Source organism: Asterias amurensis, chromosome 22, assembly GCF_032118995.1.
Source record: "Asterias amurensis chromosome 22, ASM3211899v1".
Taxonomy (NCBI): domain Eukaryota; kingdom Metazoa; phylum Echinodermata; class Asteroidea; order Forcipulatida; family Asteriidae; genus Asterias; species Asterias amurensis.
In genome coordinates, this window is record NC_092669.1 from 10,006,276 (window position 1) to 10,022,345 (window position 16,070).

The 16,070-nt window shown below is 38.9% G+C and overlaps 2 protein-coding genes across 2 annotated transcripts; both read right to left on the reverse strand.

Moving 5' to 3' along the window:
* Positions 1-3,464: 3,464 nt before the first annotated feature.
* On the reverse strand, positions 3,465-3,989 carry LOC139954076 (pulmonary surfactant-associated protein D-like). The gene has a single exon (XM_071953737.1). It carries the CDS (start codon positions 3,987-3,989, stop codon positions 3,465-3,467), a length of 525 nt encoding a protein of 174 aa, XP_071809838.1.
* Positions 3,990-12,885: 8,896 nt separating this feature from the next.
* LOC139954077 (snaclec subunit A-like) lies at positions 12,886-13,416 on the reverse strand. The gene has a single exon (XM_071953738.1). It carries the CDS (start codon positions 13,414-13,416, stop codon positions 12,886-12,888), a length of 531 nt encoding a protein of 176 aa, XP_071809839.1.
* Between the last annotated feature and the right edge of the window lie 2,654 nt (positions 13,417-16,070).

Below are 16,070 nucleotides of genomic sequence, written 5' to 3' on the forward strand. Positions count from 1 at the left end.
TGACATGAACAGAAAAGTTCTTTTCTACAACATGACGCCATCCCAACTTTTTTTTTTCCCAGCTAGTGGGGAAGTCGAAGAAAGTACCTGAAAGACGTAATGAACCTAAAGGAACATTTGCCTATCGTGAAAAAACGATTGTTTCAACATTGAGGGCATGTTTTTAGCTTGCGCCAAGCGTCACTATCTTGTGTTGGTACTGCATGCGATTCACTGTGCTGGGTAATCCGAGTGGATCGTCCGCACATCAGCCATGCAGTTGTGCGTGCAGTCTGCTCCGTGACAGTACTTCTTTGTCTTGCCTTCTGTACTTCTTGTCTTACAGATCAGTTATCCAGACGTAGTGTTCGTGGCCAGACTACACATTTTCTCTTCAAATATCGCGCCTCGATTGACGTCACGAACAGCGCCTTCTCGGGTCGGGCTTATTTTCTAATTTGTAAATAACATGGAAACTAATTTTTCAAAACCTAAGTTAATTGTTTATTCATATTCCGTTCATCAAAACACATATTTTAGTGTATGACAAAAGCTTTATTTTGAAAAAATACCACTTCCAGGTGACTTTAAATGCCTCGTTATATCGTTGTAGATGAGTTAAACTGTTTGAATAAGCCAAGAATAATAACAAACCTATTTCAGTGTCAAATTTTTGTAGATTCTGACCATTTTTTGCGCTGTATCGTCCATACCTTTCGTAACTATATTTTATTTTCAGTTCTTTATTCGATGAACGATGGTCCCACATGCCCTTTTCAAATCCACGGCTTCGGCTTTGGATTTAGCTTTAAGCCGAATCGTCCAAACCCCTGGGCCCAATTTCATAGAGCTGCTAAGCACGAAAGTTTGCTCAGCATGGAATTTCTTCCTTGATTAAAACAGGATTACCAACCAATTTCCATTTGTTGCATATTGCTTGTTACTGGTATTCATCTTTTGTTTGCTTATCCTGAAATTCACGTGGAAATTTGGTTGGTAATCCCGTTTTTATCAAGGCAAACATTTCATGCTAAGCAAATTTGTGTGCTTAGCAGCTCTATGAAATTGGGCCCTGGGCCCTGGGCCCAATTTCATAATGCTGCTTAACAGTAAGCAAATTTGCGTGCTTACTGTAGCAGAAAAATTTGCTTAAAGCCTTAGCGTATTTCACATGTTAGCAGAACAATTGGGCGGCCATATTGCGTGTTTACCGTGGATTTGCATTGTGCATCATTTACTTTCATGCGGTAAGCACAAGAAGGTTAGCATGCCTTTTCGTGTGCTTACGGTTAGCAGCGCTATGAAATAGAAATTGCACAGTAAGCACACAATCGGCCGCTAAGCAGCGCTATGAAATTGGGCCCTCAGCGCGTACGCAAACCACGCGCAAAATTGTCAAAATAAGCGCGGGGCCATAGCTAGCCTGAACCGAATCTGGAGCCGACGCCGTGGTTTCGAAAAGGGCAATAGCACAAAACGCTGAGCGCAACTTTGCTTACAAGAATAAGGTTTCTAGCTAAAATACCATGTCACATGTACAATCTGTGACTGCTATCCTGCTTATTTTTGCTGAGCATAAAATTTATAAGCAATATTTTTCTGCTTAATCATCTCTAACAGATTAGGCCCAGTTATACAAAAAAGTGGTGATTGTTTTATATACTTGATTAAACAAAAAACGGGTTAATTTTTCTCAAACATGTATTTACTGAGCCAAATCGAAATATACAAAATGTGAATTATTGTTTTCTCGACCAGTAAATCAGACCTTACTACTTCCCTTAAAGACACTGGACAGTTTTGGTAATTGTCAAAGACCAGTCTTCTCACTTGCTGTTTCTCAGCATTTTATATGCATAACATTACAAATCTGTGAAAATTTGAGCTCAATCGGTCATCGAAGGTGCGAGATAATAAAGAAAGAAGAAAAACACCTTGTCACACGAAGGTGTGTGCGTTCAGATGCTTAATTTCGAGACCTCATAAGTTCTAAATCTGAGGTCTCAAAATCAAATTCGTGGAAAATTACTTCTTTCTCGAAAACTACTCCTCTCCCATTACTCGTAAGTTAGGTTTTATGCTAATAAATATTAAGATTAGGTGTCCACTGCCTTTTATGAGAATTTGGTTCTGGTGAACTGTTGTTTAATGTGCCAGCTTTTAGACTAAAACCAATCATTTAACCTATAGATGTCTCTTTACTTTGTCAAGAGTGTGCACAACAATAAGCATAAGCGTTTTTATTGCGCCTTATATTGCAAGGCTCTTGACAAAAATAAATCAACCAGAAACTGAAGATTATCAATAATGCAGACTAATCAATTAAAAATACATCAACAAAACGGGGCCCAATTTCATAGAGCTGCAGCTTAAGCCGAAATTTTGCTTAATGACTGTCTGCTAAGAAGAAATGAGCAGGATACCAGTCACAATGTCTACATGTGACCCTGTTCTGTGATGGTTTTATTGTGCTTTTATGCACAAAAAGTATAGTTAAAAACTACTTGTGCAAATTCAGCTTTATATGTAATATTGAGCCAGGGATTTTGGTACATGTAACATTTAATACCATTGTATGAGCTGGGAGAGTTTATCTAGCCTTTGTGTCAATATCTTTGTTAAAGGGGCCAGTTCAAAGAGGTTATACTCTTTAGGTTACTCTGTTCAATGTTCTTTGCTCAATCCAAATTATTTATAGTAGGCATACCAATGTGAAGTTGGAAAATGAAAATGGTCAGTTTTCCTGTCTGCGAGCCAAAACGGTTTTCCGTGATGTCCAAGTTGCCCCACTTTAGAAGTGAAGTTCACGTGAAGTCCAGTTTTCCTGTTCGTGTGCCAAAAACGGCTGGTCGTGAGACATGGGTGTCCCACTTTAGATCTGAAGTTGACAATTTAAAATGCTCAGTTTTCCTGTTTATGGTCCAAAAGGGTTGGTCGTAAATACATACTTACATACATACATATTATTAGACATTTGTATAGCGCCACTACGCGAAGAAGAACGCAGCGCATTAGATATGGTACAGAGAATATTTGATCTTCTTAAATATTCGAAGAGAGTCAGATTTCCCAATTGAGGTGGACAGTGCATTCCAGGTGTGTGGAGCAAACTGAGAGCATCAGAATGGGACCCAAGTTGCCCCACTTTAGAAGTGAAGTTTACATTAAATGATTAGTTTTCCTGTATGTGAGCCAAAACGCTTCAGTCAATCATTCGATCAAAAGAATTTATAAAGTGCCAAAATCGAAAGTTTGCTCTAGGCGCTGCTGATGTATTTGTGGCACATCAGAAGAAACATTATAGATGGTACACCTCATGAAACATGTGAGCTTTCAGGAGTGTCTTGAATGTATGCAGTGATATGGAATCTATGATGTATTCGAAAGTTTGTTCCAGATTCTGAGGCCCTATACAAAAAAAGTGATCTATCGGCAAAAGAGACATAATTGGTTCTGGAGTGAACGTTTTAGTCGTGGGGTCCCACTTAGAAGTGAAGTTGACCGGCGGGCCGTTTGCACGCAAAGACCCTTGACCCACCGCACACTGCATCACCCCACTTGCCGGATCTATCCGGCCTTACATGCAGAATGACGCAATTCTCACCTTCTGTACCTGTAGGGTCACCTGTTTTCCAAGTAGGCGTGAAGTAATACGCTTTCTGGTCATCCCCGTAGCATGTACAACTGGTAGTGGCGTTTGAACTTGTGACGCAGTTAACCCACGATGCTTTCGCAGTTTCTGTTCCGGTCTTAAGAAAATCTGCCAAGAACGCGTTCTCTGCCTGGGAGCGAGGAGCCGCCATAACGGCACCTTTCTTTGCACAAACTTTCTGTGCATCTTCAAAATTAGCTTCTCCGGTATTAACCATGTAGCACGCTCGTTCCCATTGCTTCCACCCACTTGAGCAACTGCCGATCACCATAGCCGGGCAGTCGCCCCAGACCATAGGGCACCACTGCGATAGAGCAATCACAGTGACAAGGGCAGCAAGGCATATTGTTAGCTTCATGGTCTATAGCATAAAACTGAGTTTCAAACTGTACTGGCATAAGCTGTATGATGTTTAGAATCGGTCTGTTCTTCTCGAAAGTGGTGTTGAATGTGAAGAAATGTTCACTAATATTCAGCCAAGATTCGGTGTAACTCCTCGAGAGAAAAAAAAGGTTGTTGAATGTGCAGATTTTTTTTTCTAATATTTCCAGCCAAAATTGGGTCTTTACTCCTCGCAAAAGCCGCGAGTGTGACGAAATGTTTTATAAAACTCAGTGCGAGTTTTTACCGACAGTGACACATTAATTTCCGTTGTGCGTTGGGTGAAATTACGGCAAACAATAAGGTACAAATTGATGTGTTTTAAAGCCTAGTTCCATCAACTCAAAATCCTCATTTATAGCGAATGTCCAACGCGAGGTGGCGATTTCAACCACTTGTAGCTGGTTTTACACTTTTGTCCTTGCAGTCACCAAGATAATTTCAAGCAATAGTCTAGCTGGGACAGTGACGTATAGAAGACTATCAGTTGTACAGTGACGTTGGCCTAAAACAACAGGCGGTTATTGCATCGACGCAAACACGACGGGCGCGCACAGTCTGTTTTTACGGATATAAAAAACTCTCTCGGGTTTTTTGTTTACCTTTCAACAATGGCATCAAGTTCAATTGTCCGTGAGAGGCTCCCTGGCGTGCTGGTGAGTTCTGAAGGAAATCCACGTCTTGGCGCAGAAATTAACAATATTGTGAAACGCAGTGTAAAAGTCAAGACTAATTTGTCATGAAGTAAACCATGGAGGAAACTGAGAAGCCAATTTGAAACAGGCGCTCAACTACATCGAGTGATAACTGTAGAGTGAGGCAGGCCATACACCCACTCTAGTATTTTAGATGGACTCGTGTCGTACTACGGTACGCTGAGCTGATGGATGACAATTGAAGAGAGCCAGACACTGCTCTCCTTTTGAAAAGCCGACGTGATGCAGAACACGTTACCTATATGGCCTACAATAAACTAGCCTAAACATCTGACGTCACACTTTGAGGCTCGTGAATAACGCTTGATGTCATTTTCAATATAGATTAAAATGTTGAAGTATATTATGAGAAGCCAAACATTTAAAATCAAAAATTTGTTGTTTTTTAGGGTCAAAAATTGTTTCTTAGGTCTTATCAAAATAAACAAAAAAATTAATGTTCGGAACGGCCCCTTACAAACATTAATATTGTTGTTACGGTATCATAATAATAATAATAGCTCCAAAGACAATAATACTGTTCTCAGAATGGTATGGTCCACTGAGCATTATTGCAAAGTTACTTTAGTCCTGCGCTTGATGTCATTATTCAATACTACAGGTTCATAAATTAATCATGTATTGATACAGCCAACTATGAGTCGCTTTTCAATTGACCTAGTTTACCTGATCAGCAATAATATATCTTGGGGTACGCCATTTTGTGAGCCAGTATCCCTGTGTGGTGTCATTATAGTACGTTTATGGCTTATTATTGCCCTTTTCGAAACCACGGCTTCGGCTTTGGGTTCGGCTTCAGGATCCGTCCTCTCGTCAGAAGAAGCCCTGAGCGCATACGCAAAGCACGCGCAATATTGTCGAAACACTGCCGCGGGGCGAAGCTAGCCGGCCTGAGCCGAGTCGATTCCAAAGCCGAATCTGTAGTTTCGAAAAGGACCTATGATTGAAGACACTCAGACGGTTAGACTGGTCCCTGCAAGTCCTTTATTCGCAAAGATAAGGAAATGTGTTAGTAGTGTTACGAAGTCGCAAATCGAAATTAACAACCTTAACAGAAATTAAAGGGAAAGACCGCACTTGAATAAATGTGAATGGGAGTCAAGGTTTAGAACAACAAAATATAAGACATTAAATTTTAATGAAATAAATACTCAGCGCTTCAAAATATATGAGCATAAAGGGAAGTTGAATTAATTACATACAATGAGAAATTTAATACAATGAAAATAATTGAATTCAATGAAGAGATTTAAATACATGAAAATAGCGGGGCGGTGGTAACGGAACGGGTGAAATTATAAATAGGGGAGAAGTTTTACCTCCGTCGAAACTCTAACTAAGTTAGGGTTCGTCGCTGCCATGGTCCCACCGCTGTTCAGAGCTCTACATCGAGTGCCAAATAGTTTTGCGCATGCGCGAGATTTTCATTAGTTATTCACAGCAGTGACCCCATCGCTGTTTTGTGCATGTTTCTATGACTTTAACGATGAGTTTTGTTGGCGTTTGTGAGTAAAATTGAATTTCCCTGATATTAAAACAATGTTTGTTGTAGAGGAAAATTATTATTCTATCAAATTATTCCGTTTATATAGCAGCAAACCCTCTGGATTAATTAAAATCAGTGGGATTCCACCAACGTTTTTCTGACGCGGCCCACATGTTTCACATACAAACTAAACAAACGCATACAATGCACAATGTTTATTACAGTTTGCACACGTCACAAAAAGCGACAATTGCCCAATGCTTGTGTACATTACTCTTGATAAAAATGCTTCACCAGAACGTCGTCATGTGTTACAAAAGTAAACAGGGAATTGTTTTCAAAGGGTTTGCTATCTCAATTTTGAGTGGAAAACCATAGTTGTTATATATTTCTTACGTGTGAGGTCTATTTCTCAACTAGAAAATTCACATTACGTAGATTTTGAAGTATCAATTCGACTCAAAATCCGACCATCGCAACTAACTTCATTGCATATTCATGTTTAGTTTTCCATCTTGGCTTTTAATTGGTCAAAAATCGCGATGACCCCAGATCGTTTTCAACGGTTGAAAGGCTATGTTTTGTTTACGATTTTGACTCAAGAGAGCGCTCGTCAACAACTTCGCACATGCGCAAAACTAACTGTCAGCGAGTAAGCAGCGGTGGTCCAGTCGTGGGCCGGGCGGATCCGCGAGGTGTTCTACTGGGGTTTGTACATCTCAGCTGTGTACCGACAAGGACTCGGTACGGTCAACAGGAGAAAGGTAGAAGTTACCGGGCTACGGCCTCACGGCTGCTAGCCCGGGCATCGAAGCTCAAGGACCCAGCTCAGTCAGCCAAATGTGGAGACCTGTTCCTTGACTTGGGGTGGATTAGGGATTTGAAAACAGCTCTTGTATTATTAATGGATTTTGTTTTTTTAAATCAGCGGAATTAATCAACTCATTTTTTTTATTATGATAAAGCTGGTTCTTCCACCCACGCCTCTCTTTAATTAAATAATTGTTGTTTAGTTTTTGGACTAAAAAAATATAATAAATTAAAAAGACTGAAAAGTAAAGAAGTGAACGAGGTTATAGTTTTAGACACGTCAATTTTGCAGACGACAGTGGTTGAAAGAGTTCGCAAAATGTTTGAAGTTACTGATTTTCAGAGTGAGTATTATCTGCTTAATCATCTCTAAGAAATTAGGCCCAGTTATACAAATAAATAAAAAATGCTTTAATTGATAAACGGGTTAATTTGTATTTATTTTATTTTGGGGGGGGGGGGTCAAACACTTGTCTATCCTGAGCCAAATCGAAATATACAAAATGTGATTTATATGCAATTATTATTTTCTTGACCAGTAAATCAGACCGTTACTACCTTCCTTGAGAATTTGGTGCCAGTTTTTAGACTGACACCAATCATTTAAGAGTCAGTTCAGGTAAATAGTTGACATAGTTGCTCACGGTCAAAAAATGATTTTTTTTTATACTTTGTGGGTGGAAGGGCCTTGGGGTGCAAGTAAAAAAAATTGCATTTTCAATTCTATATATAGCCCGTTGCCATGGTTACGGCTCGTTTTAATTTTTTGCCATTTTAGGTCGATTTTGGGGTGCTGGAAAACTGGTTTTTAGCTCATATTTACAACTCCACCCCACCAAAATGCAATATTAATTAAAAAAACCTTTTATATAACTACAAAGTATCATCCTTGGCCTTCCTTGAGAAAAAAAATTATTGCTTTAAATATCACCCTTGTGCTATTTTTGCATCATGCATTACAGTATGTTTTTAGAACTTGCAAAATCAACATTTTTACCCTATTTTTGGACCCCAAAATGTTAACTTGCCAGGGGTCTCAGAAAATTTTCCTTTCGTCTGTGATTAGGGACAACATTGGTCTTTCCATATCTGGTGTCAAAAACTTGGGCAATTGTATCCTGTTGGGCCAGTACTGCCTCAAAACTAGACTTTTTTCCCAAAAACATGAAAAATGCCTTTTTAAGGGTCTTTTCACATAATATCGACATACGTGTCCATGGTAAAAGAAAAGGAATATTTTTCCTATACTTTGTGGATGGTAGGGACTTGGGGTGCAAATAAACAACATTAACATTTCAAATCATAATATAACACGTTGCCATGGTAACAGTTCATTTGTGTTTAGGCCACTTTGGGCCGATATTGGGGGAATGAAAAACTGTTTTTTTAAGTTAATATTTACAACTCCTCCCCACCAAAAAACAAAATTATTTCATAAAACCTTTTACATCACTACAATGTATCATCCTTGGCTTTACTTGAGACTAAACAATATTGCTATAAATTTCCCCCTTGTGCTATTTTAAGAACGTGCATTACAGTATGTTTTTAGAACTTGCAAAATCAACATTTTTACCATATTTTTTGCCCTCAAAATTCCATTTTTTCAGGGGTCTCAGAATATTTTCCTTTCGGTTTTGATCAGGGCCATAATTTGTCTTTTTATTTCTGGTAAGAAAAACTCGGGCAATTGTATCCTGATGTAACAGAACTGTCTCAAAAATAGACCCTTTTCCCCGAAAACTAGAGAAATGCATTTTGAAATATTTGCTTCATTTTGAATTTATAACATGAAGAAGTTAGCTATAATTCCATCAATCTGGCAGCTTTTTATAAGCACTTTGTAAGTTTAGTGCATTACCAAACATTGATCAGGACTTGTTGATGACCTAAATCTTATAATTTGCCCCTACCCGGCCCTGGCCCAATCATATTTCTTGACATTGCATAAAATAAAATAACAGTTTTGTGAACAGCACCTCTTTTTTGAAAGTCACATTTTTTAATTCCCCTTGCACATCAAGAAAGTTTGTACTGTCTTTAATGTTTTATTGGTTCTCGGAATATTTCCCTTTTTGTTTTGATGGGCTATCATTATGGTTTGCATGTCTACTGGGGAGAAACACTTTGGTTTATTGTATCCTGTTGTGACACTTCTGCCTCAAAAATGGTAATTTTTCCAAAAACAATAAAAATGCATTTTGAAGTTATCCCTTAGTTTGAATTGATAAAAAAACAAAAACGAGCATGCTTGTTAAAAGAATATGGCACTGTTTCCATGATCTTTAAACCACTGAGTTTTTGTTTTGTCATAACTACTTTACCTAGTTGTACACATTGCAAGAAGAGAAGTAGTGCGATGAGCAAGCTTTACTGTTCTTGTCTTTACATGGCCTTAGAACAGTCTTCTTGGTCCCCTGCCCGCTACCAAACTAAACATTTTCATCCCAATCAGAACAAAGAGGCTCTAAAAGTGAGCAAGTACTGTATCCAAAGTATCTAACCATTTAGCCGCTGTACCGCCCAGCCGCATTATAGCGATACACTGTATGCGGTACGAGGAAACCTCGCTAGCTTGTGTTTGTAGAAAAAAAGGAACATCAAAAGAAAACTCGATAGTCATTAGTAGGTCTACGCATTTGTTAATATATCTAGTTGTTAAAGATCGTTATTAATTCTCCCTTCACAGTTGACTTGTCGAAGCTAATGATGATGAAATAATTTAGCTCTTACAAAAAATAAAACGCTCATTAGTAAACAGGAGACTGTTCATCATTTATTATATTGTCAAAAATTAACACCTTCGCATTTAATCAGTATGAGCATTGAGCCAGAAAAAAAGCCTTGAAAAGCTATCGTGTTCATTTTATCCGTGCACAAAAATATTCGCCATAAAAATTACCGTAGCCGTTTAACGAGAGGCATTTAATGTTCCCATGAGAACTTTTATACAAATATTACCGAAAGGGTAAAAAATTGTGCATACACATTAAGCCATGGCTATCTTTTAAAATTTGAACTATGATTCCAGTAATTTACTGCAAGACTCTTGAGAAATTGGATTTCAGCAAACTCGGGGGGTGCAGGGACTAAAGGGCTAAATGGCCATTCACCTGCTTTGGCCTTCTGTAAGCAGTTCCCCCATCTATGGTGGGGTTCCTTTCAATTGTACTGTTGCAAACAATAAAAGAGTTGGTTTATTTAACGTGATAAACAATTCAATGTTTTTTGTTGATCGTTCTCAGAGACATATATTATAATTATGAATTAGTAAGATAGTGAATGGAAAAAATATCAAACTAGCCTGAATAGACTTTTGTCACTGCAAATGCATCTTACTTATTTATGTTCAGCAGGTGCAAGTTTTTACAACTTCTTTCAATGTTGTTTCATTAAAGGAACACGTTGCCTTGGATCGGTCGAGTTGGTATTTGAAAAGCGTTTGTAAACGTTTATAAAAAATTCATATGATTAGAAAGATATTTTAAAAGTAGAATATAATGATCCACACAAGTATCACTCAAAAACATCTTTCTAACCATGCATTTTAAAACAAACCGTTACAAACGCATTTCAAAGACCAACTTAACCGATCCCAGGCAACGTGTTTCTTTTAAATAATCTCTTACGCTCATCTTGCAAATCGTTAGTATCATTGTTTTTAATAAGATCTTGGCAAACTTTTCCAACACTTTTAAGCGGGCTTTTTAATTTCCCACGTTTGTGTTGGACATGATTGGATGCTCCAAACCATCTGCCGCAAGCACAGAAACTACATTGTTTATGATCTCTATCTCTAAGAAAAGTTTTACATTTGGTAGCAGGCAGGGACCAAGGAGAGTAGGCCCTGTATTAAAGACAACTTGTAAAGAATGCTCATCGCACTCTACTTGCAATGGGAATCATACCTGTACAATAGGTAAAGTAGCCAAATCAAGAACTCTCAGTGGCAAAGCATTGGTTATGGTTTGGTTGGATACCATTATGTTTAAATAAAAACTTTGTATTCATTACTCAAAGGGCATGGAAACAGTACCAGATTTTTAACAAGCATGCATTGTTTTTGGAAAAATTACTATACTTAAGGCATGATCAGTCACAACAGGATACAATAAACACAGTGTTTCTACCCAGAAGACATGAAAACACCAATAACAACCGAAAGGGAACACTTTCACAAAAAGAGGCGCTATTCACAAAACATTGTTTTATGCAATGTCAAGAAATATGATTGGGGCTGGGCCGGGCAAATTGTAAAATTAAGGTCATCAACAGTTCCTGATCAATGTTGGGTAATCCACTAAGTGCTAAGGAAAAGCTGCAAGATTGATAGAATTATTACTTTTTAATGTTAGAAATTCAATATGAAGAAAAAACAATTCAAAATGCATTTTTCTGTTTGAGGAAAAAAGTCTATTTTTGAGACAGTACTGTTAACATCAGGATACACTTGCCAAGTTTTTCTTACCCTGTTCTGTGATGGTTTTATTGTGCTTTTATGCACAAAAAGTATAGTTAAAAACTACTTGTGCAAATGCAGCTTTATATGTAATATTGAGCCAGGGATTTTGGTACATGTAACATTTAATACCATTGTATGAGCTGGGAGAGTTTATCTAGCCTTTGTGTCAATATCTTTGTTAAAGGGGCCAGTTCAAAGAGGTTACACTCTTTAGGTTACTCTCTTCAATGTTCTTTGCTCAATCCAAATTATTTATAGTAGGCATACCAATGTGAAGTTGGAAAATGAAAATGGTCAGTTTTCCTGTCTGCGAGCCAAAACGGTTTTCCGTGATGTCCAAGTTGCCCCACTTTAGAAGTGAAATTCACGTGAAATCCAGTTTTCCTGTTCGTGTGCCAAAAACGGCTGGTCGTGAGACATGGGTGCCCCACTTTAGATCTGAAGTTGACAATTTAAAATGCTCAGTTTTCCTGTTTATGGTCCAAAAGGGTTGGTCGTAAATACATACTTACATACATACATATTATTAGACATTTGTATAGCGCCACTACGCGAAGAACGCAGCGCATTAGATATGGTACAGAGAATATTTGATCTTCTTAAATATTCGAAGAGAGTCAGATTTCCCAATTGAGGTGGACAGTGCATTCCAGGTGTGTGGAGCAAACTGAGAGCATCAGAATGGGACCCAAGTTGCCCCACTTTAGAAGTGAAGTTCACGTGAAGTCCAGTTTTCCTGTTCGTGTGCCAAAAACGGCTGGTCGTGAGACATGGGTGTCCCACTTTAGATCTGAAGTTGACAATTTAAAATGCTCAGTTTTCCTGTTTATGGTCCAAAAGGGTTGGTCGTAAATACATACTTACATACATACATATTATTAGACATTTGTATAGCGCCACTACGCGAAGAACGCAGCGCATTAGATATGGTACAGAGAATATTTGATCTTCTTAAATATTCGAAGAGAGTCAGATTTCCCAATTGAGGTGGACAGTGCATTCCAGGTGTGTGGAGCAAACTGAGAGCATCAGAATGGGACCCAAGTTGCCCCACTTTAGAAGTGAAGTTTACATTAAATGATTAGTTTTCCTGTATGTGAGCCAAAACGCTTCAGTCAATCATTCGATCAAAAGAATTTATAAAGTGCCAAAATCGAAAGTTTGCTCTAGGCGCTGCTGATGTATTTGTGGCACATCAGAAGAAACATTATAGATGGTACACCTCATGAAACATGTGAGCTTTCAGGAGTGTCTTGAATGTATGCAGTGATATGGAATCTATGATGTATTCGAAAGTTTGTTCCAGATTCTGAGGCCCTATACACAAAAAAGTGATCTATCGGCAAAAGAGACATAATTTATTGGTTCTGGAGTGAGCGTTTTAGTCGTGGGGTCCCACTTAGAAGTGAAGTTGACCGGCGGGCCGTTTGCATGCAAAGACCCTTGACCCATCGCACGCTGTATCACTCCACTTGCCGTATGTACTGTCTTGCCTTACATGCAGAATGACGCAATTCTCACCTTCTGTACCTGTAGGGTCATCTGTTTTCCAAGTAGGCGTGAAGTAATACGCTTTCTGGTCATCCCCGTAGCATTTGCAGCTGGTAGTGGCGTTTGAACTTGTGACGCAGTTAACCCACGATGCTGTGATCGTAGTTTCTGTACCGGTCTTCAGAAGGTCTGCCAAGAACTCGTTCTCTGCATGGGAGCGAGGAGCCGCCATAACGGCACCTTTCTTTGCACAAACTTTATGTGCATCTTCAAAATTAGCTTTTCCGGTATTAACCATGTAGCACGCTCGTTCCCATTGCTTCCATCCACTTGAGCAACTGCCGATCACCATAGCCGGGCAGTCGCCCCAGACCATAGGGCACCACTGCGATAGAGCAATCACAGTGACAAGGGCAGCAAGGCATATTGTTAGCTTCATGGTCTATAGCATAAAACTGAGTTTCAAACTGTACTGGCATAAGCTGTATGATGTTTAGAATCGGTCTGTTCTTCTCGAAAGTGGTGTTGAATGTGAAGAAATGTTCACTAATATTCAGCCAAGATTCGGTGTAACTCCTCGAGAGAAAAAAATGTTGTTGAATGTGCAGATTTTTTTTTCTAATATTTCCAGCCAAAATTGGGTCTTTACTCCTCGCAAAAGCCGCGAGTGTGACGAAATGTTTTATAAAACTCAGTGCGAGTTTTTACCGACAGTGACACATTAATTTCCGTTGTGCGTTGGGTGAAATTACGGCAAACAATAAGGTACAAATTGATGTGTTTTAAAGCCTAGTTCCATCAACTCAAAATCCTCATTTATAGCGAATGTCGAACGCGAGGTGGCGATCTCAACCACTTGTAGCTGGTTTTACACTTTTGTCCTTGCAGTTACCAAGATAATTTAAAGCAATAGTCTAGCTGGGACAGTGAAGTATAGAAGACTATCAGTTGTACAGTGACGTTGGCCTAAAACAACAGGCGGTTATTGCATCGACGCAAACACGACGGGCGCGCACAGTCTGTTTTTACGGATATCAAAAACTCTCTCGGGTTTTTTGTTTACCTTTCAACAATGGCATCAAGTTCAATTGTCCTTGAGAGGCTCCCTGGCGTGCTGATGAGTTCTGAAGGAAATCCACTTCTTGGCGCAGAAATTAACAATATTGTGAAACGCAGTGTAAAAGTCAAGACTAATTTGTCATGAAGTGAACCATGGAGGAAACTGAGAAGCCAATTTGAAACAGGCGCTCAACTACATCGAGTGATAACTGTAGAGTGAGGCAGGCCATACACCCACTCTAGTATTTTAGATGGACTCGTGTCGTACTACGGTACGCTGAGCTGATGGATGACAATTGAAGAGAGCCAGACACTGCTCTCCTTTTGAAAAGCCGACGTGATGCAGAACACGTTACCTATATGGCCTACAATAAACTAGCCTAAACATCTGACGTCACACTTTGAGGCTCGTGAATAACGCTTGATGTCATTTTCAATATAGTGTAAAATATTGAAGTATATTATGAGAAGCCAAACATTTAAAATAAAAAATTTGTTGTTTTTTAGGGTCAAAAATTGTTTCTTAGGTCTTATCAAAATAAACAAAAAAATTAATGTTCGGAACGGCCCCTTACAAACATTAATATTGTTGTTACGGTATCATAATAATAATAATAGCTCCAAAGACAATAATACTGTTCTCAGAATGGTATGGTCCACTGAGCATTATTGCGAAGTCACTTTAGCCCTATTAGCGCTTGATGTCATTATTCAATACTACAGGTTCATAAATTAATCATGTATTGATACAGCCAACTAAATGTCCATGAGTCGCTTTTCAATTGACCCAGTTTACCTGATCAGCAATAATATATCTTGGGGTACGCCATTTTGTGAGCCAGTATCCCTGTGTGGTGTCATTATAGTACGTTTATGGCTTATTATTGCCCTTTTCGAAACCACGGCTTCGGCTTTGGGTTCGGCTTCAGGATCCGTCCTCTCGTCAGAAGAAGCCCTGAGCGCGTACGCAAAGCAAGCGCAATATTGTCGAAACACTGCCGCGGGGCGAAGCTAGCCGGCCTGAGCCGAGTCGATTCCAAAGCCGAATCTGTAGTTTCGAAAAGGACCTATGATTGAAGACACTCAGACGGTTAGACTGGTCCCTGCAAGTCCTTTATTCGCAAAGATAAGGAAATGTGTTGGTAGTGTTACGAAGTCGCAAATCGAAATTAACAACCTTAACAGAAATGAAAGGGAAAGACCGCACTTGAATAAATGTGAATGGGAGTCAAGGTTTAGAACAACAAAATATAAGACATTAAATTTTAATGAAATAAATACTCAGCGCTTCAAAATATATGAGCATAAAGGGAAGTTGAATTAATTACATACAATGAGAAATTTAATACAATGAAAATAATTGAATTCAATGAAGAGATTTAAATACATGAAAATAGCGGGGCGGTGGTAATGGAACGGGTGAAATTATAAATAGGGGAGAAGTTTTACCTCCGTCGAAACTCTAACTAAGTTAGGGTTCGTCGCTGCCATGGTCCAGTCGTGGGCGGATCCGCGAGGTGTTCTACTGGGGTTTTTACATCTCAGCTGTGTACTGACAAGGACTCGGTACGGTCAACAGGAGAAAGGTAGAAGTTACCGGGCTACGGCCTCACGGCTGCTAGCCCGGGCATCGAAGCTCAAGGACCCAGCTCAGTCAGCCAAATGTGGAGACATGTTCCTTGACTTGGGGTGGATTAGGGATTTCAAAACAGCTCTTGTATTATTAATGGATTTTGTTTTTTTAAATCAGCGGAATTAATCAACTCATTTTTTTTTATTATGATAAAGCTGGTTCTTCCACCCACGCCTCTCTTTAATTAAATAATTGTTAATAAATTAAATAATGGTTATTTAATTATATTATTTTTGTTAAATAAATTTTGATAAAAATGCTGAAGCCTTGTGGTTTTTCTTTCTTAATTTACTCTATCTGGCATGTAGATACACACCATCACGGCATACCGCAAACCAATGACATCTCACCATGCCATCCACACCTCAAAATCATATCCACATTATGTAGGCCTACTCAGA